This window comes from Agelaius phoeniceus, chromosome 5, assembly GCF_051311805.1.
Source record: "Agelaius phoeniceus isolate bAgePho1 chromosome 5, bAgePho1.hap1, whole genome shotgun sequence".
NCBI lineage: Eukaryota > Metazoa > Chordata > Aves > Passeriformes > Icteridae > Agelaius > Agelaius phoeniceus.
In genome coordinates this window covers 25,174,672-25,202,067 of record NC_135269.1, presented here as the reverse complement: position 1 = coordinate 25,202,067, position 27,396 = coordinate 25,174,672, and the positions used below count along the sequence as shown (strand labels likewise).

The 27,396-nt window shown below is 44.8% G+C and overlaps 1 protein-coding gene across 1 annotated transcript; it reads left to right on the top strand.

Annotated features, from left to right (window-relative positions):
- The first annotated feature begins 16,117 nt into the window (after positions 1-16,117).
- On the top strand, positions 16,118-25,639 carry LOC129119213 (cytochrome P450 2D17). Its single transcript, XM_054631097.2, has 9 exons — positions 16,118-16,607; positions 18,689-18,860; positions 19,587-19,739; positions 20,354-20,514; positions 20,646-20,819; positions 22,620-22,761; positions 23,316-23,503; positions 24,400-24,541; positions 24,668-25,639. Exons 1-9 carry the CDS (start codon positions 16,395-16,397, stop codon positions 24,844-24,846), a joined length of 1,524 nt encoding a protein of 507 aa, XP_054487072.2. The 5' UTR covers positions 16,118-16,394; the 3' UTR covers positions 24,847-25,639.
- The last annotated feature ends 1,757 nt before the right edge of the window (positions 25,640-27,396 follow it).

Below are 27,396 nucleotides of genomic sequence, written 5' to 3'. Positions count from 1 at the left end.
ATGATAAAAACTGCTTGCATGTGCTACTGAACATGAGCATAGCCAGGTTACCTGCAAATACCACCTGTATTGCATTAGGGGCTTTTGGGTTGTAGCTAACCCTGCTGACAGCCAAACTTGGAGTGCACAGTAGATTTGGAGGTTGGTGCTCCCTGGTTTTGAGATACAGCATGGCAATGGTTTTCTGAGTTTTATTGAAATTGCTTACTTTCAGTGCCACATCTTTTAGTGGGGAGCAGCAAAGAATGGCAGAGAAACTGTTGGGGAAAGACTGGGAGGTGTTTACACTGAAAATAAAAATGGTGGTGTAAGGGTAAATTTGCACTGTATAGCGAGAGTCCTCTGAGCTGAAGCCAGTTCATCAAAGAAATGTCACCACTTCTCATGGTTTTATTAAAAAATGAGAGTCTGTACACTTCACAGCATTTGTATGAAAAAAACTTAAGTAGACTTTCACCCAAGTTCTTGCCCACCAGAACTGGTTTCCTCTCAGAAGAGAAATGGAATTATTAGATTCTTACAAATTGTAGATTATTTTGAGGACATTACTTTGAAGGCTGTTGGATTTACAGCAACCTGGATTATGGGGCATAACAATATCTACTTCTTCTCATGCACCTTCTCATCACCTTGAATTTAAAGTAACATGCACGTAAGACAGATCTCACGGTTTGCATTTGTAGTCAGAAGAAATACAGAAGAGCAAACAAATTACTGTTTAGAGTTGTACTGTGAAATTCAGAATTGGCAGGTTGCAATGGATTTCAAAGAGGCAAGAAAGCACTGTGTTGTAAGCAGAACAAGGATGAATTTAATGTTACACTCCTGGGTTTTGTAATATTTTGCTGCTTTGGAAACCAAGGTGAGGAAGTAACTGTATAAAGTGGATGTTGCAGTCTCTCTGTTCACCTGGTGTCCTGCTGTGGCTGAAACTTCTGAGGGGGAATCACTACCTGTACAGGTGATAGATGGCAAAAATACAACTGCCCATTTGGGAATGAAGCCAAAGAGCTGCACTCTGCAAGAAAATAAGCCAGTAAAATAAATGCTGCTGAGAGAGACTTTTCCTGCAACTAAAGGCAGAGGCCATACAGAATGGCCCAATTTTGTAGCATCTAAGCTGGTTTCCAGGGTTGTGTTTGACTCTGCTCCAAGTGGGAATCATTCTTGGCTTTACATGACAGGAAAGTGTGCCAGGAGAAGAAACAGTTTCCAGAGCTGTGAGATGGAAGTGGGCATTTACAGCCTTAAAGAGGACATCAAGGTTTGCAGGCCTCTTGACTGACTCCAGCTGCACTACTCATTTCTACTAAAACCAGCAGTGTCACGTTGCCACAGGAACACAAAATACTTGGAAAAGATGCTGTTACAGCAGAAGTGCAAACATTCCTTATGACCAATGTGAAAGATGGACTTAGCAAACATCAAGTTTGTGGTCTGCTGCTTCAGGAAAAGGAAAGAAGGTGCATTTTTTTAACTGCGCAGACTTGTTGCTGTCTAGAGGATTCATGGATCAGAAGATGTACAAATTATTATTAGGAGCACTGCTAATCAACAGCAGTGACTGTAGGACTGCCAGTACTGGGAAAAATTCTGCTTTGGAGCACAGCCCTTTGGCCTCAACTACTGCCCACACCCATGCTGGATGGATTCACCCCTGAGCTGGGCACAGCAGTTCTATGATCCAAAGTTCCTCTTGAAAATAAGGAGAAGTGAGAAAACCTTTTACAAGTGGCCCAGTCATGTGAAAGAGTCATGGAGAAATAACAGGTCAGTAGAAGTCTGGGGAGATTTTTTCCTGAGGTTCCTTCTAGGGAATGCTATGCCATGAGAGGAGCCCTGAGATCATTGGAATGACATTTGAGGGCCTCACTGGTGGAGGTGGCTGTTGCTGATGACCTTTTCTGTGGGAAACTCTGTGTGTGTGAGTTTTGGAAGAGCAGTCCAGGTAGGTACCTTACCAAATCCATTCTGTGCCATTTATTAGACTACAGAGCAACAGGCCCTGAAATTCACCCTTTAATGTAGAAAACCCTTTTTGCATCCAAATGGTCGTTCCAAATAGGGGCTTGTCTTTGTTGTGCTTCAAGGGGGAGTGTTGGCCAGGTCACCAGGGTTGGTTGGTACCTCTTCAGAAATGCATCAATATGGTTTTCTACCTCCAGTCAGTGGCATGCCACAGAAACTGGAATACAACAGCTGATGTTCATTTTCTAGGGTTTCATTTGACCTCTTTGAAAGAGCTGCTTGAGACAGACACCAGAAGTCTTCGCAACCTGTACTTACCATTTTTGCTGAGAGAGAGAGAGACAGAGAGGGAATGAGATTTGCCCCTTATTTTTAGTATTTATTTGAGTTACTTGGACATTAGGAGTAGCTGATCAAAAACCTGAACAACCTTTCCCAGTCTGCAGCTAAGTGTGCAATGCAGGGCTTGGTGGAACTTCTTGTTCCTTACAATGCAAGAGGAAGAACAAGTCAGGGGCTTGCCTGAGCAGCCTCTTCATGTCTGTTAGCCACAGCCCCCTACAAAAAAGCCACAGTCTTTTTTTGGTCTACCCATGTCTTCACTAGGTGCATTAAGGATACAGCAATTTGTAGTTTTTAAGAACATATGTCCTTACCTTTTTATATGTAAACCTGCACATATGTCTGGAAATATGTAAGGGTTCAGAAGTGGAGAAAAAAATGTTCATTGACCAGCTTGTATGACCTTGGGTGGGAGTGGTACAAACCACAGCTAAGGTCTGTCACAAGTTCAGGGGGCACTTCAGCAATTAAAATGTCACAACTCAAAATGTCCCACAAGGCACTGAGCCTCTGTCTGGCAAACAGGCAGTCTACATGAAACAAAAAACCCCCTTCCCATGGAGTAAGCAGGTTTTGTACCTTCAGGCAACAGCTTCCAATGTGCTCATCCTTTAAATGAGCTTCTCACAGCCACACAACACAGCAGCTCCTGTATTTCCACTTTGCTTTCGCTTCTGCCTCAACTGACAGCAAGTGTTTGAGCTTGATTTCTGCTGCAGCCTGCTGCAATTGCCAGAGCAGCCAACTATCTCCAGTCATTCTGAAAAGCCTTGTGGCGCTCTGATTCAAAGAGCCCAAGACAGTTCATAAGAGGTGTGACCAGGTGGAGACACTTCCATTCTCGTCTCCACTGATGAGGGGTATCTGTAAGACTGGCATTGCATTTCTCCATCTTTCATTACTTACAAGTGATCTGTGTATTGCATGGCTGTGTTGCTCGCAGGTAACTCAGCCTGTGTGTCATCATTTGTTGAGGTGTAACCCAAAGGTTCTGTTTTGGAGTTGTAGCTCAAGCAGGAGCCCTCCCTCTCACCCTGATGTGGTATCAAGGGTTATCTGTAGCTGGTCCCTGTCCCTCAGGAAGCACAGAATGCCCCAGTATCTCCAGGCTCATCCAGAGGTTACTGCCTTGGTAGCCGGTGTCTATTGCAGTGCTGTTACACTTCACCAGCTTCTCCTGTTGGATTTTTGGCCTATCTCATGTCTTCATCATCCAGGCAGGTCTGAAGTCCTGAGATTCTGCTCCCCCAACCCCCCCTCTCTTTCTCTTCTTTCTTGTTTTTTTACAGAATCAGAACATTTATTTCAGACTCTTAAAACTTTGTTTTTTTCTTTTCCAAAACTGAAGAAATTTTCTGCAGTGTTTGCAAAGGTATACCTGCTCTAGATCAAAAACTTAAATAAGAATTCAAACTGTGTCTGTGATCAGGAAACCCATCCAGCAGCCATGACTATTACAGCCAGGACACACATGAAATTTTTACTTGTCATGTATATTCATGTTTTAAAACTCTCCAGAAATCCTGTTATAGAACAGATTGGAAGGCACCTTTCAAGGTCTCTGGTCCAACCTGATGGCTTTGTGAAGGTCAGCCTCAGAACTATAACAGCCTGCTCATGGCTTTGGACAGTCCAATTTTGAAAACCTTCTAGTGTAGTCCACGCTAATTCTGGGCCCCTGTTCCTGTGCTGAGCTGTCCTCTAGGAGCAGCAATTCTTTGTATCTAGTCACAGTTCTCATTGTTGCAGCTTGTGATTTGCCTTTTGCCCTGTCACTGTGCCATTTGGAGAAGAATCTGACTCTGCCCTGCCTATAAAATCAGCAGTTCATGGTGGTATGACAGGTTAGGACAGCCAGGCTGCTCGAATCCCTGAAAATATTTAGCAGTGGTTTTAATCCCAAAATCCAGCACACCTGCAGGCCTTTGGTGCAACTGTCCAGAGTAGCTTGGGGAACTGGGGCAGCAGTGGGTGTTCATTCTGGATCCAGTTCCTGCAGGGAGCTGTGCCTCAGTCCCTCCCTCCACAGCCAGGACAGGGGAGTGTAGATCACTGCCTGCCTTCTGAAGCTCCTTCCTAGAGGGTCAAAGACTCGAGTCTTCAAAGCTTTACTTCTTCTAACTGCAATTTCCTGCTAGCTCCCTGCTTGCTTTTTTCCTACTTTCCAGCAAACCTGATGCTCAGGTGACGACCAGCAGTCTTCATCCTGACTCCAGCCAAGCCTAGCCTGCTTGAGGTAAGCAGGACCAAAATCTCTTTCCTTCTCAGAACCCCGAGCTTTTCGCACCCTCCTCTGCCTCCCTGCTCACCTGCCCCTCCTCGATCGCTGCCGCCTCGCAGCCCTCGGTGGTTCTGTCCTTGCCGAGCTCCTGGCCGGCCCAGAGCTGCGGACGCGGCCCTCAGGGCTGTCTGGTGCTGCCACCTTAAGGCTCTAAATTCGTACTCCAGCAAAACCCGTGCCCGCCTTCCCTGGGGACAGAGGGTGGGGAGCTGGGGTCCGGCCAGAGGCCGTCTGTAGCAGCTGGAGGATGGCACAAAGCCCTCACCCCTCTCTCGCTGAGCCCGCTGCCTCCTCCACCAGCTCTCATGGGAAAGCATAGCAGGGTTTCACGGAAGTTTTTGCGTGCACCTCCTGATTTTGTAGCTTGTGAGAAACCATCTTTCGTAATCTGTAGGGCAGAGTCGGAGCAGATGAGGCTGGAGATGAAAGTTTCTCAGAGGTTTCTACAGCCTGCCTTTCTGTGGGGAGAGAGAGGGCTTGAGGCTTGGTTTCATCGGCTCTCAGTCACAAATTAGAGGTGTGGATGCATTTGCACTTTGAATGCTTTTTGGTGGCAAATTTTGTTGTTATTTGGCTTATTGTGTGATCTGCAGCCTTTCCCTTTTTGTTGTACTTCTGGCTGAAAATTCCTGTGCTGTGTGACACCGAGAGGAGGCACCTCTGACCTGAAGGTCTGTCTGAAGCCACTTCTGGAGAGCAACCAGCCAGGGGAAGACAGCGAGAGGAGTGGCAGCTCTGACACTGCAGAGACCATGGAAGTCAGCTTGGCTGGGGCTGGCAGCTTTTCCCTCTACTGCTGTTCCCTCCAGCAACACTAGCAGCAAGGTGTGTTTGTAGGAATCTATGTGGATTCTGTTTCCACAGGAGCACATAGGTGATGGGATCCGTATGCCACAAAGCTGTCAGCACAGGAGGTGCCCTTCATTATCAAAAGACTTGCACAGGAAAACAGGTAGCATTAGAAATAGTTGCTGATTTTTAACTCTGAGTGCAAAGGTTATCCCAGGTATTAGGCCTTAGGTCAAAACGAACACAAATCAAAAAGCTTTTGATTTTGAAAAAGGCAATAAAGCATCATTAAGTTAAAAAAAGCAATTGAGGATTTTCATGAGGCCTTTCCCTCTTTCTGGATATGAGCTAATATGTTTTATCCTGGAGTAGCACAAATGAGAAAGGATCTGCAGAAAGGATTTAACTCACATTCATAGTGCCTGTGTTCAGTCCATAGGAGAGCTAAGGTTTGTCATCTCCATCTGTGGCATGGCTTTGAAAATTTTCATGGTTTTGTGGTTTTTTTAAGAAACCCAACAGAAAGTTTTAAAGTGTTATCACCTCAAAAGCATTCATTTTTCATGGCTAGCTCAGGCCTGCATGTTGCTGGTGGTCAGGGACACCTTGTTCTGAGCTGCAAGTGCCACATAGCCATTCCTAGGGAACCTGGGATTCAGCAGTTTTAGGAAGCTGCTGCTTCTGTGCAGGTGGGGAAGCTGCTTATGTCAAGGAGCTTGCTGTTTTGCCATCAGAAGGAAAGAAGCAGGAACCAGCACATCCCGGGATGCTTCCTTACCACTCACCTGCTGCATGGCACTGTGATGTCTTTCAGCAGCACCCTGGACTTTTGGTCAGCTTAAAAATCACAAAAATACTTTCCTTCTCAGTTTCCCTAGCAGCCACAGGATCTTTGATCCTCCTTCCTGTGGATACCTCCTGAGTAAAAGAGTGTGAGTATTTTTGTTGACACAAAAACACAATTACAAATGAGCACAGAAAATTAGGCTTGTTATGTGCGGTTGCTCTGAGAGTGTAGCAAGCACTGTTGGCAAAAGTAACCTGCAGATCATTTGGTATGGAGCTCCAAAGGTAACTGACAAACTGAGAGCCCAGTAGTAAGGTCTTGCATGAACTTCCATAATTTCTAATTTCTATTTCACTCCATATGCTCCCACTGTTACTAATTCATCTGTGAGCTCAACTGTGCCAATATTTCAAATCAAAAGTTATTTGAGGGTTTTCTATTCCTACAGAAATACAAAATACACATTTTGAGTTCCAATGCACATTTGGATTTGTGAAGCATAAACTATCATTGGGAGCATCAAACTAAAATCAAATATAAACAACCCTCATTTCACTGTCATAGTACACACAGCAATCTTCTATTTGCAGCACACTGAGAAAAACTTCTAAATGCTGACTTGTATTCAAGCCATTGTTTATCCTGACAGAAAAGGTTTTTTTCAGATAAAACTGCGAAAAATTCTTAATGAGAACTTGATGCTGCATTATATATGAAAATAATAAACTCTGTACTCTAGCAAGCATACTGTTCTCTCAGAAATTATTAACAGAGGGTTTAGATCATCAAAATTGTATGTTTGAATATTTTCAGTTTAGTGTGTTAATATCATCTGATATTAAGTATTAATGAGTGAAAAGATAGAGATATATTGCTGAAACCTGAAATCTGACTTTCCTATAAGGAGACAGAATCACCCAAGGTTATTCTGCCTGCTCCTGAGAGCCATAAGCACCGGATTAGCCAGATTAGCTTCCCTTTTTCTTATTTTATTCATAAAAGACTAAATTGAGAACCTAACTATGAAAAAGCAGCATCTCTGACTATCCTTCCAAGGCATGGAAACAGCAGCAAAATGCTTCCAGTGAAAAACTCCCTCTGCCAGAAGAAAAAGATCCTAGCTAGACATTTCCTGGAACCAAAGAGAGTCTTCAGGTTAGCTCTTTATCTATTTTAATCTGTATTTGAGATCATTAGCAACATATATCTTTACTTTGTAATCCTTCTGGTATCATTAGGTGATATCATAGGTATTACCTATGTAATCATTCTGGCTCATTAATGCCCTTTGCACCAGGATTTCCAGGTTCTTTATCACAACGGAGTAAACAGCTCCATTAAACACATTATAAAAGTGAGGAAATGGAGCCAGGAGCCAGCTGAGTGCTGCTCTCTAAGGCACAACCACTTAGGTTTAGGCTTATGCTCCAGGTTAGACTTGTAGAAACCACAAGCCCAGACCTTCAGGGATGTTTCAACTCCAAAATGCATGCAAAGTGGAGTACTTTATGTCATCTCATTACATTTGATTACAATCACTTCATTTCAGCATTTTGTTTTATTTCTTTACATTGAATTTAGTTTTATTATCAGTCTACCATACTCAGATTGTTTCACTTTCTTCTCTGATTTCAAGATTGTCAATGAGTAGTAATTCGGCAAGGTTTGGCCCATTTCCATGCATTTTGTGTCATCCCAGACCATTCTATTGTTTTCACTTTGAGAATTCTCTCTTTTATTTTTTAGCATTTCATTTCATCCCTTTCCTTTCCTGTCCATTCATGTTGTTTCCTGATTTCAGGATTTCAATCACTATAATTTTCAATGAGTCTAGTTTTGGCAAGTTTTGCTTCTTACACTGCACCTCATTTCCCAAAATCAGGGAAAAAAGGTAAACAAAGAGTCAGGAGAAGAAATTGAAGGAATGAAATGCTAAAAAAAGAGAGAAAATTCTGAAACAAATGGAAAGCAATAAAAGTGACTGGGATGACCTGAAGTGCAGGGAAATGGAGTGAAGCTTGCCCATTAGATCCTCATTGAAACCTTGAAACCAGAGAACAAAGTCTAACAAACACTCTGGATAGGAGATATGATGAAATAAAACTTTTTGTTTTCTGTACAGTGGTGCTACCTCCAAAGCACAGTTAATACATCTTATTAAACTGTGCAGCCAATGTCTGGTAGCTAGGCCACCATCCTAACAGATGCAAGCTCTAGTTTGATTCCCTGTCATGCTGAGGAATTCTTACAACTTTGTATTCTGACTTGGGGGAAGGAAGGTTCACTATCTATTCAGGCTTTATAGAGAACATGGGGCAGAGCCTCTTCTTTCTAGATTCTTTTTAAAAAGCAATAGCTCTTACCAAACCTCACAAGGTTCTTAAATCAACCTCCATTTCACACATGGTCTGAAACTTCCTAACATAATAAGCCTCTCTGAAGAGTGAACTACAGTGAAGTCTAGTAGTCTCTAGATATTAAACAGACCAAGCATGAAATAATTATCAAAATACTGTGTCCATATTAACATTCACAGTATTTGGAATCTGAGACAGTAAAAAGCAAAAGAATGAAAGTACAATGGAGAACCAAGTACATGCTTACCTGGTAAGCAGATCATCAGTTATGCCTCCAGACTTAGAACTTTTGATCTCTGCACCCAAATTCCATTCTGGGCTTCTACTGGACCCACCTCAAGACATTTCATGTAACATTCCTTTGTTCATTCCCATGAATACAGAAAGGCAGATGTTATTTCATTCTCAAACTGCAATGTTTTCTAAAGTGAAATTATTGTATTAAGCCACTTTGAGGCAAGATAGACTCCTTATATTTATATTCCACTTCAGATTATACTTAGGAAAACAATATCTTAAAAGCAAAGTGTCAATACATCTAATATATAAAGCACTGAGTAAACAGCAAAGCTAGAAGAATTTAACTGGAAGCTAGCCTCAAGAGTTTAAACAGAAGAAAGATTTAATAAATAACAGCTTTCCTGGAAACAAATTTTTTCAGCATTGCTAAGTAGTGATACCTTCCATTTGAGGATGGACATTTAAATCACCTATATAATCGAATGTTTGGAGAAATATAGTTACATTTATCATGATGGTATCTGAGTGCAAAGAAAATCCTAAACCCAGGAAAATTATCTGACACAACATCCACTCTCTGCTGTCCATGTTCCCAGAAATGTATATGGTAGAAGTATTTGCCTTTTTCCATCTTCTGCATGTTCAGTTCATGAACATTGCTTTGGGAAGCTTAGTGCGGGGATACATGGTGCTCTTTCCTTACAAAATGCTAATATTTAAACCGGGTATTCAATATTTCCCAGACAGCTATGAGAAAGCCCAGCTCTGTGCCCTGGCAAGTCCATGTTGTTCTCCTGGCAACTTAGAGCCTTTAAGCACAAGAGTCATACAGGATGACATTCATGGAATAGGAAATTATTTCTGCCAGGCTAATTGAAGCCATAGAAAACAGAAGAAAGAATCTTAAAATGCATTCTGTATTGATCCAGGACTCAGAGAAAGTGTGTTCCAACAGCAATCTGCTGGTTTGCAAAACAAGCTTTCTATTGCTGTCTGCAGTACGTGAATCTGTAGGCTTCATGCACAAATTTGTAGATAGGAAAGCTGTTAAAAGTTTACTGTATTCTGGTACTAAATGGCACAATTGAAATATGCACAAATCACAACCAGGGTGTCTCCAACTCAAGAAGTTTAGGAAAAATATAAGCAAATGAAATTATTATTAACTGGGTAGTGACATAGCTCAGTGTCACAGGACAAATCAATAGCAGAAAGTAAACCAAGATGATTTTGTCTGTCTGGCTTCCAAACCATGGATTTAATTACACCATTCTTTCCAAAGGTGTCTATTGATCTCACACTTTAGAAAAGTAGGATGAGTTTTTCTGTGTGGACTTAAATGTATCTCTTAGGGAAAAAAAATAATAACAGGGTTTCAGCCAGTAGCTGTTTCCAAAATTCCCAGGGATGCTCTCATTACAGCAAAGAAAAAACCCATGTTATCAGTATTAAACCAAAAATGAAAAGAATAGCAAGATATTCACAGCTCCTGAGAAGCTTAAAAAGCAGGAAACCAAAACCAGCAGCTGAGAGAAATCAACAGCCTATGGTATTGGGGGCGTAAGCCATGTTTTTCTGACAGTTTCACAAGAGAATGTGAGTCAAGGCAACTGCTGCCAGTTTCCAAATGAGCAGGCATCTTCCCAGAGCTCAGACACATCACAGAGGTTTAATGGAATCTTCAGGAGGCATTTTGGACCAGTGCTGCAACCACAACCTGTGCAAAGCAGCCCCTTGATTCATTTCCTCCCTGCACTGGGCTTAGAAATTGCCCGTGCTGAGCTCTGTTTGGTAACTCAGATTGAAGTAACAGTGGGAACAGTTCAGCCTGTGAGAGAACTGAATTTGGCCATTAAAACCAAGGCAGCTTGCTCTGATCTCTGCTTAACCCCAGTTAACACGACGAGGATGCTGTGGTTAGGGCCCATAACTACGGCCTTGGGCTTGCTGAGCTGGTGAAGCCATTGCTGGGCAGCGTTACATGTACGTGTGAGCCCAGTCCTGGGCTCATCTCAAGCTCTGTGAAATGTCAAGTCAAATAAAGCCATTCTGCTCTTATCATTTCCATTTTTCAGTCCTCGCTGTCCAAGGCTTTTCTAGGGGTGACTTCATCTCAGTGGCTGCTTTATTCACTCAGATGTTGATGTTTGCAGCAACTGCACAGCTCACTCTGCCAAACTGCTCACAGCATCACTGGAGCTTGTCTCTTGACATCTTCCAGCACCAGCACAGAGTTGTCTCTCTGAGGTAAAAGAGAGGGGGCCCAAGACATGCGTTGCTTTTGGCACCAAGTTCACATCATTGCTCTTTCAGGGCAAGGGACATGTCTGGGGATGGATGGGATGGCATGAGGGGTAAAGGCATGGGCAGGGATGGGTGAATAAAGTTCCACTACAACTCACTTTGGTGATAAGTGAACTGGTGTGATTGATATAGGAAAAAGGGTAGGAAGCCATGGAGAATTTAAGGAAGAAAAGCCTGAAGAACAGATTTCTTTGCAATGTGGGAAGGCTGGCAGTAAGTCATAGTAACAGTAACTATGAACGTCTTGGCTATTTCAGTTCTGCTGACTGCTTTATTATGAACAGGCTGTTAGCACAGTCCATCTTAAGGCTGTAGAAGTACTTCTAATGTTTAAAATCCCCATCTGAAGGCCAAGAAAGTCACAATGAACCAGCTGAGACTAAAATTTCCAGAGTTGGGGTTGTGCTTCAGGCTAAATTTGTTTGGGAACATTCAGCCAAAAGTTTGTTCATGCCTTTCTAACAGCTGACATCTTTCTTAGAAATCCATTGTTTATCTGACCTTCTCCTAACCTGTTAGAAAAATTTCGGGTGCTATTTTCCTGTCTCTGTTGAATGCTTTGAAGCATTACAGGCAAAATTTGGCAGGAGGCAGCTTTCTGTTAGGAAGACACATTGCAGCAGCTCTCTAAAACTGTGCTCAAACTTGGCTCCGCTACAAGCACTTGAAAACCCAGTTTGTGTGCACCTGATAGAGCTCTCAGTTCTTCATCTAAAACTCCCCCGAGATGTCTGAGTGGAGCAGGTGCTGGTTATTGCTGGCTGCCAGGGCTGCTAAGGGCAGATGACAAGTGTGAAGCTGGTCTCTGCCATGCACCCCTTGCCCATTCCAGCACCAAAATGGCCAGGGGGAAGCCAGCTGAGTGAAGGCATAACTGGCAAAAGAGACATTGTGTGCTGAAAAAAGGAGGTGGGGGAAGGTTAAAAAAAAGTCTGGAACTAGGTTGGAGGCCATGGGGTTTTTGCCTTAGAAGAGGCCACCAAAGAGGAAAAGTTTCTGGGATCTTCACCAGCCCCAGCTCTGCTGTAGCCTGGGAGATGAATAGCCAGGGAATGAGAGCAGCAGGCTTGACACTAACCAATGTTGTTGCAAGAGGCTTTGCTTCTCCAGAAGGAAAAATTGCTGGGGTTTGTGTCCATCCACATCTGAGGTATGAAGGGGAAAGCAGTCAGCCTGATGGGATTTGGACAAAAAATTTCTGAAAGCTCATGGAAATATTCATGCTATGTGACCAGTGCTTCCTGGTTGGCTCCAGACTTGAAGCAAAGAGGGAAGGAGGGAAGAAGGAGCATCTCTTTGGCCATTGGAAGGGTTTCACCCCACCCTTGTGGAGAGAGAAGTATGTGGTGCTGGGTAATTACTGAAACAGGGGTTTCATAACCAGGCACTGACCTTTGACCTCCACGTCCAGAGCACCAAAGCTGTGATCCTGCAGGAAGATCTGCAGAAGCTGCTTGCAGCCTCAGCTGGGAGCTGGCCATGTGCCATGGACAGCTGTGTGTGGAACCTTCTAGACTTTTACGCTCAGTTCCAAGCCTTAGAAGGTCATTTGCCTCCATTGGTGGCATCTCTGAGGGATGCTTTGGGGACAAATGACCACCTGCTCCTCACCCACACAGGCACTGATGATCACTGTGGAAAACCCCATCTAAACCACCTTTACAGGCAGGGTGTGAACAGTAGGTGGAAAGTAGACTTGGAAGAGAAAAGCTGTCATTAAAACCAGGTTAGTAAGTGATCATCATCTACTCTGTGCACTGAATACAGGGAGGGTCCTTCAAAAGGAAATATAGCATGTAATTATAATTAAATATGATCTTATGGACAATATGGACAAAAAGGCTCAACTAAAGTTGCCTAATTTTTTTTTTTTGTTAAATGGCAACTCCTGCATAATATTGGTTCTGGATGCTTTGTTTTGCAGGATTAATAAGTTTTCTCTTAAAGTTGCCTTTTTGTTTGTATTTCAGTGCCTTCACTCAAAGAATGGTAATGTCTGCATGCAACTTCTGTAATTCCACTTAGCTCATCTCTAAATTCTAAACTGTGCTCAGTCAAAGATATGCAGCCAGCACAGTGGGGCAGCAGTTAGCTAAAATTAATATGTATGTACTTGGAGGGTTTTTTCTCTGACTTGAAAATTGCTCAAAATGTTACTTTATTGAAAAGAAATGCAAATCAGCATCTTCCATTTTTCAGAAAAATACTCACCCTTTTTTCTTTCTCTGTGTCAGAAAGAGATTTGTTGTCTATTGTTTCTTTGCTGGCTTTGAAAAGTGTTCTTTTGCAATGATGAAGCTATAGCACTTGTTCCACTCCTTTGCAGGCCTGGCCATCCATGCTACTAGCCAAAAGTGGAGGAGCTGTCAAGTTTGCAGGAAGGGATCATTTTCCAAGTGACCTTTTGGAAAGATGTCAATTGGGAAGTCAGTGTCAGTGTAAGGGTCTTTTCCTTAAGCTCATGCATTCTCAGGTTACAGCTTTGTCGCTTTATGTCAAGGCTGAGCCACAGGAAGCAGAGTAGCTGGAGAGTTCCTATTCTGATGGCCTTCCATCAGAAGGGTGATGTTCATAAGAATTAAATCCACTTCCTCAATTCTGATCAACCATCCTTGTTAGAGCCCACAGGTGAAGGATGGGCATCCAACAGCCTTTGGCTCTTTGGCTCTAGCCAGGGTAAGTAAAACTGAAAGGACCTAGGTGAAGATTTTTCTGCTGAAGTTCATAAAGGTCAGGCTCAAACTAAAGTGAAACAGGCAAGGTAACATCCTTTTACTGGTGGGGTGATGAGGAAATGTCCACTGACATTCCTGGGGCCACATTTCCCATTTTTCCTCTGTCATCTGAGTGCATGTAGCATGAAAATCAATGTGGGAGGAAGCCCTTGATCACCTTTTCCCATTCAGCCATCTCCTGCTCAAGCCAGCCCACTGAGTAGGGAACTGCTGCAGCTCTATCTCCTGAGACCTCACACTAGAACTGTTTGAAATGTGGAGGGTACTCAAAAGCCAACAACTCCCAGGCTACACTGCAAACAGAGTTCAGCTCTGGCAGCTCTCCCAGGCCAGACTTGCCAAGAGTGCTCTCTGTCCCATCACCCATAATAACTTCATAACCTTAAGTTTGTCAGCCCCAGTATAAACACCTAAGGGACGTCACTGGTGATCATCCACCAGCTGGACTCTGTACTGTTGATCCCACTTCTTTCAGCCTCACCATCTGAACAATCATCCACCCACTTTATCAGCTCCCCTGGTACTGTAGAAAATGGTGTTAAAGGCTTTGCAGTGTCCAGGAAATAAATGAGACATACTGATCTCATGCTGTGAGGAGGTTGCCCTCAAAGAACAACTAGCTCTCCTGGGCCCCTTCACTCTGCAGGGCAGTTCCCTTTGGGAGTCTGTCAGGGAGATCCCTGGATGAAATGAAACCTGTTCTCCTGCCGGTAAGGGCAGTAACGCTGTTTGTACAGCTGATTTCTTGCAGGATTTATTATTTCACAGTTTCATGGTTGCTGCAGGCAAAATTCATCATTGACCATCATATCCTGAACCAATTCTTCCTATGTTGTGAACAACAAACCCAGCACAGCATCTCCTCCTGTTGTCTTTTCAATCAGCTGTGTCATGAAGCTGTCTTGAGCACACTCAAGAAACCATCCAGACTGTGCCTGACCATGCAGCCCTTCAGTTAAAGCACACTGTGAGTTAGCCCTAAGGCCTGTGATTGTGTGGGATGGCTCTATTGACTTTCTCTCCTTTCCCAAGAAGTCTGTAGTGAGTGCCTGGTCCATCACCGCCCATAGTGCTTTGCCACTTCTCCTTGCCCACAGCACTCGGATGGCGCATCACCTCTCCATGGCCAAGTTCTGGGCGCTCCTCTGCACAGCACACAACCACTCCTCACTGTTTCCAGCCTGTCCTTCCTGAAGACACTGTGCCCATTGGGGCAGCTCTCCAGTGTGTGATCTACCCTGGCATGTCTCTGTAATTCAGAAGAAATCACAGTTCTGCAGTTGTGTGGGAGCTGGTATTCCCCCCAGTTGTTCCCCATTCTACATGTTTGTTTCAAACTACTTGAGACCAACCCTGCACCCTGAGTCATGATGCTTTCAAAACAGGATTCTGCTGTGGAGACTCCAGCAAGGTAAGGTCAGCACACAGACAATGAGCGTGGAGGTGCCTCCCCTGGCAGGGGAAAGGGCATTGGAGGCCCTGGCTGCACACCAGCACTGCCTGCACAGCATTTGCAGGTGCATTGCCCTGCAGCCCAAGCTCTCCATCACTGCTGCAGCAACTGTTCCACTAGGAGGCTTTCCCCTGATCACACTGAGATCACAGATCAAGCTGTGATGGGTTTACTGCTTCTTTTTATCTAGAGCTGACTGTCCTAAGAGCAAGGCTTATTGATCTCCAATGGCAGGGATGCCAGGAGCACACAGGAAATACTTTGGAAGTTTAGGGATGCAGACTTTAGGAAATACTTTGACTGACTCCATAATTGTGTTGGCATTACTACTGCCCCAAAGGCTGGACATTGGAGGCACCTTGTAATACATGTGACTTCTTGCAGCTGAGCTGTGGTCTACAGAAGCTGAGGTCATTGTGCTGACTGACACTTGGAGTTTGATAAAAATTTTAATCCTAGAAAGATAAATTATTTTTAAAATCTCAAGGGACTGTTTTAAGCTAGCTGTTGTAGTAAGTGCTTTCTGTAAGGGAATGTTTGATCTAACCTGAACTTTCTCAAGTTCCAATGGAACCTCTCCTTAGCCTGCAACGAGAAACCTGTATGATCTGTGTTTAGGAGCTGCTTCTTCCTTGACTTGCCTGTACTAACAAGAAGGTGACACACATTTAAACAACCTTTTTCCAAATTGTTCCATGAGAATGCAGCAAGACTGGTTGCTTGTGTACTTCTCCTTGTCTGTGAGAGAAGGCAGCCAAACACCCAGGGCTCAGCCAGCCCTGCCCCACTGAGGGCATTGTTAGCACCAGCTGCCACGTTCAGCAGGAATGGAGACCTCTGGGCTTTGGCTTTGGAGGAAGAGGAGGAAGAGGAGGAGGGATGTCCCTCATCACCACTCCCCTAAGGCTGAGCCAAGCAGAGGAGGAGCTTGGAGGTAGAGCCAAGTTTCACAGTCAAAGGCCAGCAAGTGCAGGGAGAGAGGAGCAGCAGAAAAAGGCAGTGTGAGGAAGAGGAGGAAGCAAGGAGAAAGGAGCAGCTGTGAGGGCAAGAAAGTGAGAGAGGAGAAGAGAAAAGGCAAAAGGAGGCAGCAACAGTCTTGGGTCAAAAGAGGAAAAACAAGGTGTAGACAGGCTACAAAATGGCATTGCTCCTGTGGCTGGGGTCCCAGCTGTCATCCATCTGGAGCAATATCTCTATACTGGGAGTCTTTCTTACAGTGTTTACTTTACTGCTTGACTTCATGAAGCGCAGAAAGAAGTGGAGCCGTTACCCGCCGGGCCCTGCCTCGCTGCCATTCATCGGGACCATGTTCTCCGTTGACTTCCACAACCCCCACCACTCCTTTGGCCAGGTGAGTGGCAGCCCCTGAGCAAAACACTCCACATACAACCCACCATGGGCCCAGGAGGGCTGGGTCACACCCTGGCATCACCTACAGGTACTTAACATGGAGAACACGAATTTTCCTTTCCCCTGAATTTGCTAGACGGAGCTTTAAGACTAACTAGCAAAAATAGGTAAAGGAATGTAAAAGTATGCACACTGGATGATAAACATGGCTGGATATACTGTGCCCCTAGTGACAGGGGCTGTTGTACAGCTGGCTGCAAGCCTGACCTGTGGGCAGGCCTGGAGGCAAAGGAGCAGGGAGTTGTGCAAAGAAGGGAAGGCAAACAAATATCTGTGGGCTGGGAATGTGGCTGCAGGAATGGCAGGCTTCCCTGAGAGTTACTGAAGCATGCCTGCAGGCATGTGACAGTTTCAGTTAAAGAGGCCAGCTTGTGGGATTTGCCCCTGCAGCAATGCCCAAAATCTCAGTAGGTTCCTATTTAAAGTCAGGGCTTACCTTTTCTCAAAGGGAAAGCAGGGCCTTCACAGCCTGCAGCAGATAAACCACGGGTGTTTTGTGCTTCAGCTTGCAAACTCTAAAGGCCTCTTTTCCAGAACAGCACTGTTCAGCTGCCTGTCCAAAACCTGCGAAGTGGAGAAACTAAATTTAGCATTTGTATGTAGTTCAAAAGCTTCCCATTTTCAAATCATATCACGTCAGATCATACTAACCACAGTCTTGACCAGTAATCATTTCTAATGATGTATTTCTAGTGCCAGTGAAGTGCTAATCCCCTTTTCAACCCTACTGCAAATACAGTATTAAGTACGTCAATTCCTTTCAATGCTACAGTGAAGAAATCAAGAATCTTAGCTTTTAAACAAGGAAAAAAGACAGGAAAAAAAAGTAGAAGAAAACTGTGGGGTATTGCTACTCTTGCACTGTCTTTAAACAATGTGCTTCTGAGCTTTGCTCAGTGTTCCTGACTAGCAAGGGAGCTTTGACCTGCCTGCCCACGAGTCCGTGTCCCGTTAAAGGGCTTGTCTACCTGGAGAAGCCTTTGCTCCATGGCCAGCTCCCATGGAGAGTGTATGGCTGACAGGATTACCTGTGCAGCCATCCTGATTCAGCTTTATGAGGCTCACAGATCACAGCAGATGTAGGGTTCCAGTTACCAGTCGTACTAGATGTGTACACTCCTCTGAGGGAGAAAGTTGACCTGGAACTCCAGTGTGGAATTGCCTTTCCCAGCCATGTTTCTGGAAACCTGGCTCTGAGTAGATCTTTAGGTACAAATGCATCTTTAAATGGAAATTACATATCACTTTATTATCAATATTCCCTTCAGCAAAAGTAGACTAACTCAGAACTTACTTCGTCTTTCAGATCAAAATAAATAGAACCATTAGGAAATAATTCATTATTGAGCATGCAGTCTTTAAAAATTCCCACAAAGGTTCTTGACAAAATTAAAAGTACTTGCACAATGTTCATGACAACAGTTTGGCCAGGACAGGTGTATTCTAAATTTTTCCACTTACAGGCCATTGATCCTGCTACAGCTGCTGCTTGGCACTGTTTGGAGCTGTTACATTGCAAAGTTCAAGGTCAAAGATCAGCTGAATATCTCTGAATAAAAGTACCTCAAAGTTCACTCAGTAGTAAATGCCCTAAAGAAAGATATGGTGATATTTCTGATGTTACACTCAGCTCATTTTCAGGGACGTGAAGTGACTGCTGGAGCCTGGGCTATCTCTTGGACGTCCGGTGCCACGCCCGGAGCGGGGAACTGCCTCGGTACAGGGATTTACCAGAGGCAGAACCTTTAGAGACACTTGTTCGAAGGTGCCAGACACAAGCCATGGCACGGACCAGGTTTAAGTGGTTAAAGTGGCAGAGAAGGTTCGGGAATCAAGGGCTGGGTTACGATGACAGGCAGGGAAACAGCAGGAACAAGGGGCAGGGAATGGCATGAGGGACAGCTTTGAGGAAGGGTAACACTAACTCTGGGAGAACATGGGGGTACACCAGAACAAACCACATAACAAAGAATCAATAAAAGAAATTCAAACCGCAACAGATATGCTTTTTTATCTCGGCAGCTTCAGAAGAAGTTTGGAAACATCTTCAGTCTCCAGAACTGCTGGACCAATGTGGTAGTGCTGAATGGGTATAAAACAGTGAAGGAAGCCCTGGTCCACAAATCAGAGGACTTTGCTGACCGGCCACACTTTCCAATATATGAACACGTGGGCTATGGAAAGAATTGTGTAGGCAAGTCCCATGACAATGGACATTCCTTGATGGCACTAGCAAGAGAAGGAATGGGTAGAGGCAAGATTTTCTCAGTGCAGTGCACCTTGGTGTGTCCCCCTGGTCAACCTCCTTGCATGTCTGGCACCCTTTGGTGGTGCTAAACTTGGATTTGATTAAATGGGGGCTCCCTTTCATGGCTGTAGTACAGCTCCAGCAATCACACACTTCTTCACCTGTGTAAGGACACTATAAATGGTACAACCTTTCTGCCAGCTCCCAACAGCCACAAATTAGTACTTATGGTCCTTATGTAAGACAAAATGCTTATGGAAAATGGTACATGTAAGTTGTTGCAAAAAATATGATAACTTTAATTCAAGACAGAGTATTTTGCTGCATCCTGCCCACATCACATCCTCAGCTCCTGTGTGGTGGCACAAGCTGCAACACACTTCACACAAGCTATGGGAACAATGCTGAATGTTTTGGAGAGGTGATTCCTTTATCCTTGGCAGCCCTTGTTGCTCCCTTTGAATCCCCCTGCATCTTTGCCAGCCATGCACAAGCTTTAGAAGGTGCAGTGATCCCTTTCTGAATTGCTGTCTGAACAAGCTGCACAAGGTCAGACTGTTTCATCTGTCCATACAGACCTGTACCTCCAGACTCACAACTGCTGTTCTCTAGCACCATTCACTTGATGTACAAGCCACATATCTGACATTTCTTGCTCATCCACAATTCCAGGGATTGTTGTAGCAAGATATGGACACGTCTGGAAGGAGCTAAGGAGATTCACACTCTCTACACTGAGGAACTTTGGGATGGGAAAGAAATCCCTGGAGGAGCGAGTGGTAGAGGAAGCTGGATTTCTTTGTTCTGAAATCGAGTCTGAAGAAGGTTTGTGACATCCACAAGGATGGGGAAATCACAGAAAAAGGCCATACAGTGATGCAGAGAGAAGTAATGCTACAGCCACTCCTGTTTGCATGCAGGGCTCTCTTCCCATGCAAATGCAGTGTTCCTAGTCTATGTGCCCTCCTGGAGCCTCTTCTGCTTTGCACAGTGGGGCTACTGTAACACTAATCCATTTGAAACAGTAAACAAATAGGAAATTAGAAATAGAGAGGTAAAACACAGCTATTCCCAGAGCTCAGTAACTCTAACTTGATAAAGTTCAGTGGAAAGTTTACTGATATTATCACATGCAATAAAAGTGCAGCTGACAGTTCACAGCCTGTCATCCAGACACAGAACAAAGTGTTACCTGTCAAGTCACAGAACAGCCCCAACAGCTCAGTTTTTCTTGGGAATTTTCTTCTTTAAAGATAGAGCAACTAAATATTAGTAAGAATGAGATTATTTCACTTCCTAGTGTGATGCTATGAGTGGTCTGGGGGCTTTTTCTCCTGGTGTCATCAAGGTGGCATTTGTGTATTCTCACTGCTGACAGATGAGGTCCAGCAGTTTGGTGTTGCTGAGCTTCATGGCTTGGTCTCCATTTCCATTTTCAGGTAAATCTTTTGATATACACGTTCCCTTAAATAATGCTGTCTGCAACATGATCTGCAACATTGTCTTTGGAGACCGTTTTGACTATGGTGACGAGACATTCAAGAAGCTGTCACGGTTATTTCAAAACTCCTTGGATCAGGAAACTGGATTCCTGCCTCAGGTAAGCCACAAGCTGTAAGAAGCTGTCCTCTATTACTTGAGAGAATTTAGTTTTCCTCATTTTTCTTTTTTTTGCATCACGTAATATCTCCTCTCTCTTTCTTTGTCCCCTCTTTGGTTCTCACACCCCAGCTTCTTAACGTGGTGCCCATTTTGGTGCGGGTCCCTGGAGTGGCACAGAAGCTTTTTCGAGCACAAAGGGAGTTAATGGACTTCATAGATGTGGCCATAGATAAACATGTGAAGACCTGGGACCCTGCTTACACCCGAGATATCACGGATGTATTTTTAAAGGAAATGGAGAAGGTAGGCTGATACTTGCAGACCCTCCAGGATCAGGAGTAGTTTCTTTGCCAGTTCAAGCTTGTGAAGCCGACTTTCTTCCTAGAGCTGCACAAAACCTCTTACCAACTAATTTCCTACTTTGTCATTCCATGCTGTATCTTGAGAAGAAAGGTATTCTTCATGCCGGAACCTCTTTTATTGTCTTAGGACACCATGTCATCTGTTGATGCTCTTGTTTGCATTTTCTGCCTTCACACTTCCTTCAGAATCTAGGAACTTCCTTCTTTCCAGCCTACAAAAATATGAAGGCTTCTAAAAGGCAATAATTGAGAATTCGCTAAATGTCCTAAGTTTGCACCAGGGAACAAGTCAGCATGCAAGATTCTGTGTAATGTCGGTGCCTCAATGACTGATGCCTCAAGACCAGTCAAAAACCGGAGCAACAGGTTGACTTTTTGGAGTCATTGCCCCATCCGCAGCCTGCCTTTAAACCAAGATATGATTTGAAACCAGTGTCTCCTTTGGGATATATATAGTTTTGAATTGCTTGCTAAGAACTCATTTGCTAGATCTCAGAGGAAGGCCTAAATTCTGAACTTCACTGAAATTAAAAGGAGTCTTTCTTTGAATTCAGTCAGGCACAAAGTCAGTATAAAATCAAAGATATTTGGGTCAGCCTGTCCATCTGCCATATGTTTCTGCACATGGATTCACTACATTTCAAATGCCAAACGAGCAATATTACCAAATTCTGCTTGCAAATCACTTCCCCCATCCAAGTCCTCAGACTGCACTGCTGCTCTGCGTTACAAACCCTGCCATGCTGTGGGGGTCGGGCACCTCCAGCCCATGGGCAGAGCAACGTGACCCACGTTACTCTGCACTGAGCAGTACAGCCTGGGGGTGGGCGCTGTCTCTTGTCACATCCCTCTTCTGTTCACTAACATCACCTGAGCGCCAGTCTGATAAATCCCTCTCCTGAGTTAACTTGGGTCAAGTCCGTCCCAAACTCCCTTGTCTGAGATCATTTATTGGAATAACAGTTGAGTCTTAAATGCATTATTACTTGCTATCCATATTACAACAGCATCTAAATATACAGAATAACTTAACAGAAGCTAGTCCCTAGGAAAGGGAAGTATACAGAGGATTAGAAAAGACAAGCAGATGAACTCATGCAGAGAGCTTGTCATATCTCATATGCTAACAAATTTGAGCTCAATTAGCATTTGGATGAGAGACTAGTTTTCCTAGAAGTGGTGTTGCAGATTTAGTAGGAAGCAATAATCCTTTAACCTGATAGCCCTGATCTTTTATTTTTCAATAGTAAGAAAACACCAGGGCAGGAGCAGTGAGAATCTGTAATGCATAGCTAGAGATAACCCCCTGAAAATAATGCTAATTTTGCATTTGCCACATCAATGCAGCCTCCTCTCTACTCTGTGGCTTTTATCATCTGATCAAACTGGAATAACTGTGCTCCACCTTCTCTGGGGGAAGATGTTACAGTGAGTGGCAAGGGCCTGCTGTCCATTTGAGCTGAAGGCACAAGGTGTTTACTTCTGTCCTGAAGGCAGGAGTAGCATTCTTCTCTGAGTATACTGGAGGTGGTTGAGGACCTTCAAATACAGGAGGGAACAGAGTTACAAAGTACATCACTCATGCTCAGACTGTTGCTTGTGCTGTGCTCTACTCTTCCAATAAAAAGCAGGAACGCATGCTAAAAAATGGATCCAGTGCTTCTCAGCACTTCTCTGGACAGTGATCTTCTTCCCCAACAAATACCACAGCTCCAATCACCCAGTTTTTTGCTCTCCACAGGGTAAGGCAGCTGAAGAGAATGGTTTCCACTATAACAACCTTCGTCTGGTTGTCCAAGATTTGTTTACAGCTGGTTCTGAGACCACCTCCACCACTCTCCGGTGGGCACTGCTGTACATGCTGCTCCACCCAGAAATACAGAGTAAGTCAGAAACTTACCTACAGAAATGTAGCCTCTTCCCTTCAAGACTCATTTTTCCACAAGGATTACACAATGAGGAACTGCTTTGATGATTGTTGGTCTAGCAGAAACAGAGGAGAAACACCTCCCAAACAGCTGTTCGGGCAGGGGGTAGCCATGATAAAAAGACTGGAGTTTGAAGGGCAAATTCGCTCTTGCCTTCATTTTGAGGGCTTCACCTGGGGACTGGCTGTGGTCAGTGTAGGCTCTTCCAATATTTGGAATAGATGCTGATTGGTTTAAATTCTCTAATGCCACTCGGCCAGTTACCCTTCAAGCTACATAGAGGAGGGGTAAGGTAGCATATCAAGTGGCAAGGCCTTGATAAGGGTGCTATGAGCAAAGAACAGTTATACATAGCCACTGATCAACTGAAAAGTGCCTTCCTGTCTCTAACTGCTTGTCCTGTTCTCACACAGTGCTTACAATCTCATGCAGCCAGTCTTCCTTCAGCTTGTACCAGCTGCCTCTGGTCCTCTAAGAGTCCTCTAATTCTTTATCTCTTCTGCTTTCAGGTAAGGTCCAGGCAGAGATTGATAGAGTGATTGGCAGAGAGAGACCCCCCAGCATGATGGACCAAGCAAGTATGCCTTACACTAATGCTGTGATCCATGAAGTGCAACGCTGTGGGGATATTGTTCCTGTTGGGTTACCTCACATGACGTACCGGGACACCGAGTTGCAAGGCTTCTTTATTCCCAAGGTGACCGTGACCACATAAGCAACACAGCAACCTCTCCTTTTGCAGCTGCCAGGTGGGGATGATCCCATCCAACCCTGCAGCATTGCACTTCCAGCCTCAATTACAGTCACTGTTGAGCACTAAAATAGGACATTTTGAAATGCTAAATTCAGGCAGACGGTCACATCTGTGTTCTAGGCTCACAATTCTTGTATGGGAACACAACTGCAGCGGCAGCTCAGCGCAAAGGTTTCCTTTCCTCTCAATGAGCCGTGATATTCACTGCCTGTCAGAAGCAGCCTAACAGACTCTCTGGAGGCACTGAACACCAGCTTACTGGCTTTCCTGAGATGCTAGGAGTTAAATTCTAATCTCTGAAGCTACTCAGTTGCCATTGGCATTCAGACCAGTTTCACTGTGACAAGCAGCTGCCCTGGCAGCAGTGGCAGAATTTAAGCCTGAGATAGTTTTGTAATTTTTTGTAGCTGTGTGGTATCTCCTCTGATTTAGAACTTTGACATGTGAAACAGGAAAGCTTTGTGATTTTCCCTGGTCCCTGTAAAAGTTGGGCTTTGAAGTCTGTCAGTCAGCTTTTTCTCTGCAGCTATAAAACAAGTCCAGGAGGATCTGAGAAGCAGAGGCTGTTTCCACTGTGTAACTGTGAAATTGGCATTTGCACGCTACAGCCTCTGTAAGGCTACAAATTGCAAAAGTTCGGGTGCTTCAGAGTGTAGGGCAGGCACAAAATGCCATTGGAAATGGGCCCTGCTTTACCTCTGCTTCAAATAAGATGCAGAAGTGGAAATGGGTGCTTTTGGTTGGCATTCAGGGACTAAAGAGAAACCAACACTTTTCTGTTGTGCCAAGATAATGCTGCAGTTCTCACTTAAGTTGTTTCCTCTTGTGGGGGAGTGCAGGGGACCACAATCATCACCAACTTGTCTTCGGTGCTGAAGGATGAGACAGTCTGGGAGAAACCAAACGAGTTTTACCCCGAACACTTCCTGGATGCAAAGGGGCACTTTGTGAAACCAGAGGCCTTCCTGCCCTTCTCAGCAGGTAAATCTGAGGGGAGGATCCAGCTGCAGGTCAGAAGCACAGCTGGAGGGTGACTGGCTCCCCCCACGGCAATTCCAACATCGATTATTGCCCTCTCTGACACACTTCCTCTTCCCTTTCTTGCAGGTCGCCGTGCCTGCCCGGGAGAACAGCTGGCCAGGATGGAGCTCTTTCTCTTCTTTACCACTCTCCTGCAGAAATTCACTTTTGTGCTCCCTGAGGACCAGCCCAGGCCACGGGAGGACGGTCACTTTGCACTCACCAACTCTCCACACCCATACCTGCTGCGAGCTCTCCCAAGATAGGTGCACACCACTCCCCTTCCACTGACAGACCACCACCGCCCAAACTCTGTCAGGAACATTGCAGGCCTAGGCAGGATCATGCCATGCTCAATCTCAAGTCTGTGCAGAAGGCCACAGCTGTGTAAAGGATCTAGGCCAGTATCTTGTTGAGCTTAATTCTAGTTGTGCTTCTTGAATCAGACAAGAGAGCTTCAGCTTCAACAAGCTCACATTACAATGTAGTTTCAGCCTAGTGCTTCTGGAAAACCTTACCATCCAGGATATTCATGTCCCCTTCATTCCTTCCTGTTTATTACACACTTCTGTGTGTTGAACAAATACTGCATTGTCTTCATTTCTAGCCTCAAAGAAAGTAAGTTTTAATCCTGACAGCCCTTATGTCACACTATGTCTCCAGTAGGAGTAAATACCAAGGAGTACATAAATAATCCAGATGGTGTTTTGGCCACAGAAGAAGGTCATTTGTGAAATACAGAAATTTTGATAAATACATTTAAAGAGAAATCCTGGTGTTTAGATTTATTATCTCTTTCAATTATTTTTCTTTTATTTTTGGCATTACATAAATGCCAAAAATACAAAAGCTCTTGGGCAGGTTTGGAACTCACCTTGGGATGGAGTTAACACTGTTGGAAACTGTATGGCCATAGATTTCAGAGCTGCCTCTCCCTTTCTTCTTGCAATATCCCTGACAAATTGTTTGCAAGATATAAAGATATGTTGATGTTTAAATTAGGAGTAGCCCACTTACCATGTCTAAAGAGACAGTAGCACAAAGGAGCTCCTACTTATAACCACCCCTAAAAAAAAAAAAAAAAAATCTGAAATCAAGTGCACGTGTGCAGTAGTAATTTTGTGTAATAGTAATTTTGGAAGCTATGAAAGTTATGGAATTGTGCATATACTTACTAACAAAATTAAGATTTGAACTTCAGCAGGAACTGCACATTTGCACATTTATGTTTTTCATCAACAAAATAACTTGAAAGAATAGAAGTGATGCGAAATCTCCTTTCTCGCCCCTCCTCTTTGTGGTTGTCTCAGTCCTGCTGTGCTCCTGCCTCAGATGCTCACCTGAGATTTCTCTCCTCACACCCAGCACCTGCGCCTTTCAAGATCATTTCAGTGTTACTTTTCTGGTCTGTTCAGTGACACCGAACTGAATGGGTTCAGATTTATAGGGGCCAGCACATACCCCAATGTGTTTAAAGGGAACTTAACTTTGGAGAGGTCCCAGCACTCGCTTATTTGGATAAAACGTGGGTATAGCTAAAGTAGGGAGTGTCTTTTCCAGCACGCAAGAGTGACTGAGAGAAAGTCCACTTGCCTGACCGACCGAACAGCAGCCGAAGGCGGCGTTCCAGGGCAAAGGGAACAAATGGCTCGCTCGAAGTCACAGCCCCAGCCCTGCCCTGAGGGAGGAGCGGGCTCTGAGGGGCGGGGCAGACCCACGGCCTCAGGAGGCGGGGCCCGGTGTGGGCCCAGCCAGCAGCTGCTCTGTCCCTTGCAGCACAATGATTGGGTGGTTGGTGTTTCTTCTGACCAATCAGGTGGGAGGCTGTTGGACCAAAAGGCTGGAGTGGCAGCTCAGCCGGCCAATAGTAGCAGTTGCCCTGCCCTGTGCATTCCCACAGGCGGCGGGGAAAGTCACTGTGGCATCAAGATGGTGGTGGCTGGCAAGGGAGTGGTGTCGGCCGCCGTGAAGCCGATCTTCAGTCGGGACCTGGGCGAGGCGAACCGGCCCAGGAATATCAGACTGGGCCTGATATCACAAGGTGTCCAACACGGGTTGATTATGTCCTAGGTTACAATATAAAGGTTTATTCTATCCCTATCCTCAAGTGCTGTTGAAATCAGGAGGGGCATTGTTTTTTCCTTATCTCCTTATAGAGTATTAATCCCGATGTTTCCGGGAGTGTCCTGCCTGGCTTCGTCTAGCTCTCGCTGCTGGACCAAAGGCTGCAGCTCTGGTGTTTCACCTCAGAGATACCTTTGGCCAGCTGGGTGCTGCCGCTGGGCACTCGGAACAAATCCAGGCAAAGTAGGAACTCAGTTTACCTTTGGTGGAAAAGGTTCAGGCGACAGTGAAGAGAAAAGGAGCGGGTTCTATCGTAGAGTCTTAATCCAGAGTTTTACTTCAGCATGGTAGACCTCTGAATGTGGTAACAGCTCACCGATAGACGACCCGGCTGCATGGTCTCGTGTCCTTTTAAGCCCCGGGGACAGGGGGAGGGGAGGGACAGGTGAGGGCCAACCAGGTCTGAGGAGGGGAAGGCTCAAGGGATATGGACGCTAGGACAGGCCAATGAGCCCGGACCTGAGGGGCATCTGCCAACCACACAAAGCCTTGCTGGAATGTTAAGATTGATGGACAGCTCTTAGGCAGGAGGGCAAAAGGGGGAGGGGGAAGGTTGGCACACCTGAGGGGGTTGGGATAGGTGAAACAGGAAATCACACTGCAACATCTCCCCCTAGTTTTGTTTAAAAAGAAGAGGACTGGGTTTGAGGTGCAGAATGCTTGCCAAACCATGGTTGGTAAACCTCCTCCTC

Coding starts and splice junctions, on each gene's coding strand:
- LOC129119213 (XM_054631097.2), top strand. CDS start 16,395: ATGGCATTGCTCCTGTGGCTGGGGTCCCAGCTGTCATCCATCTGGAGC. Junction 16,608..18,688: donor CCCACCACTCCTTTGGCCAG/GTGAGTGGCAGC, acceptor TTATCTCGGCAG/CTTCAGAAGAAGTTTGGAAA. Junction 22,762..23,315: donor GCTCCACCCAGAAATACAGA/GTAAGTCAGAAA, acceptor TTCTGCTTTCAG/GTAAGGTCCAGGCAGAGATT.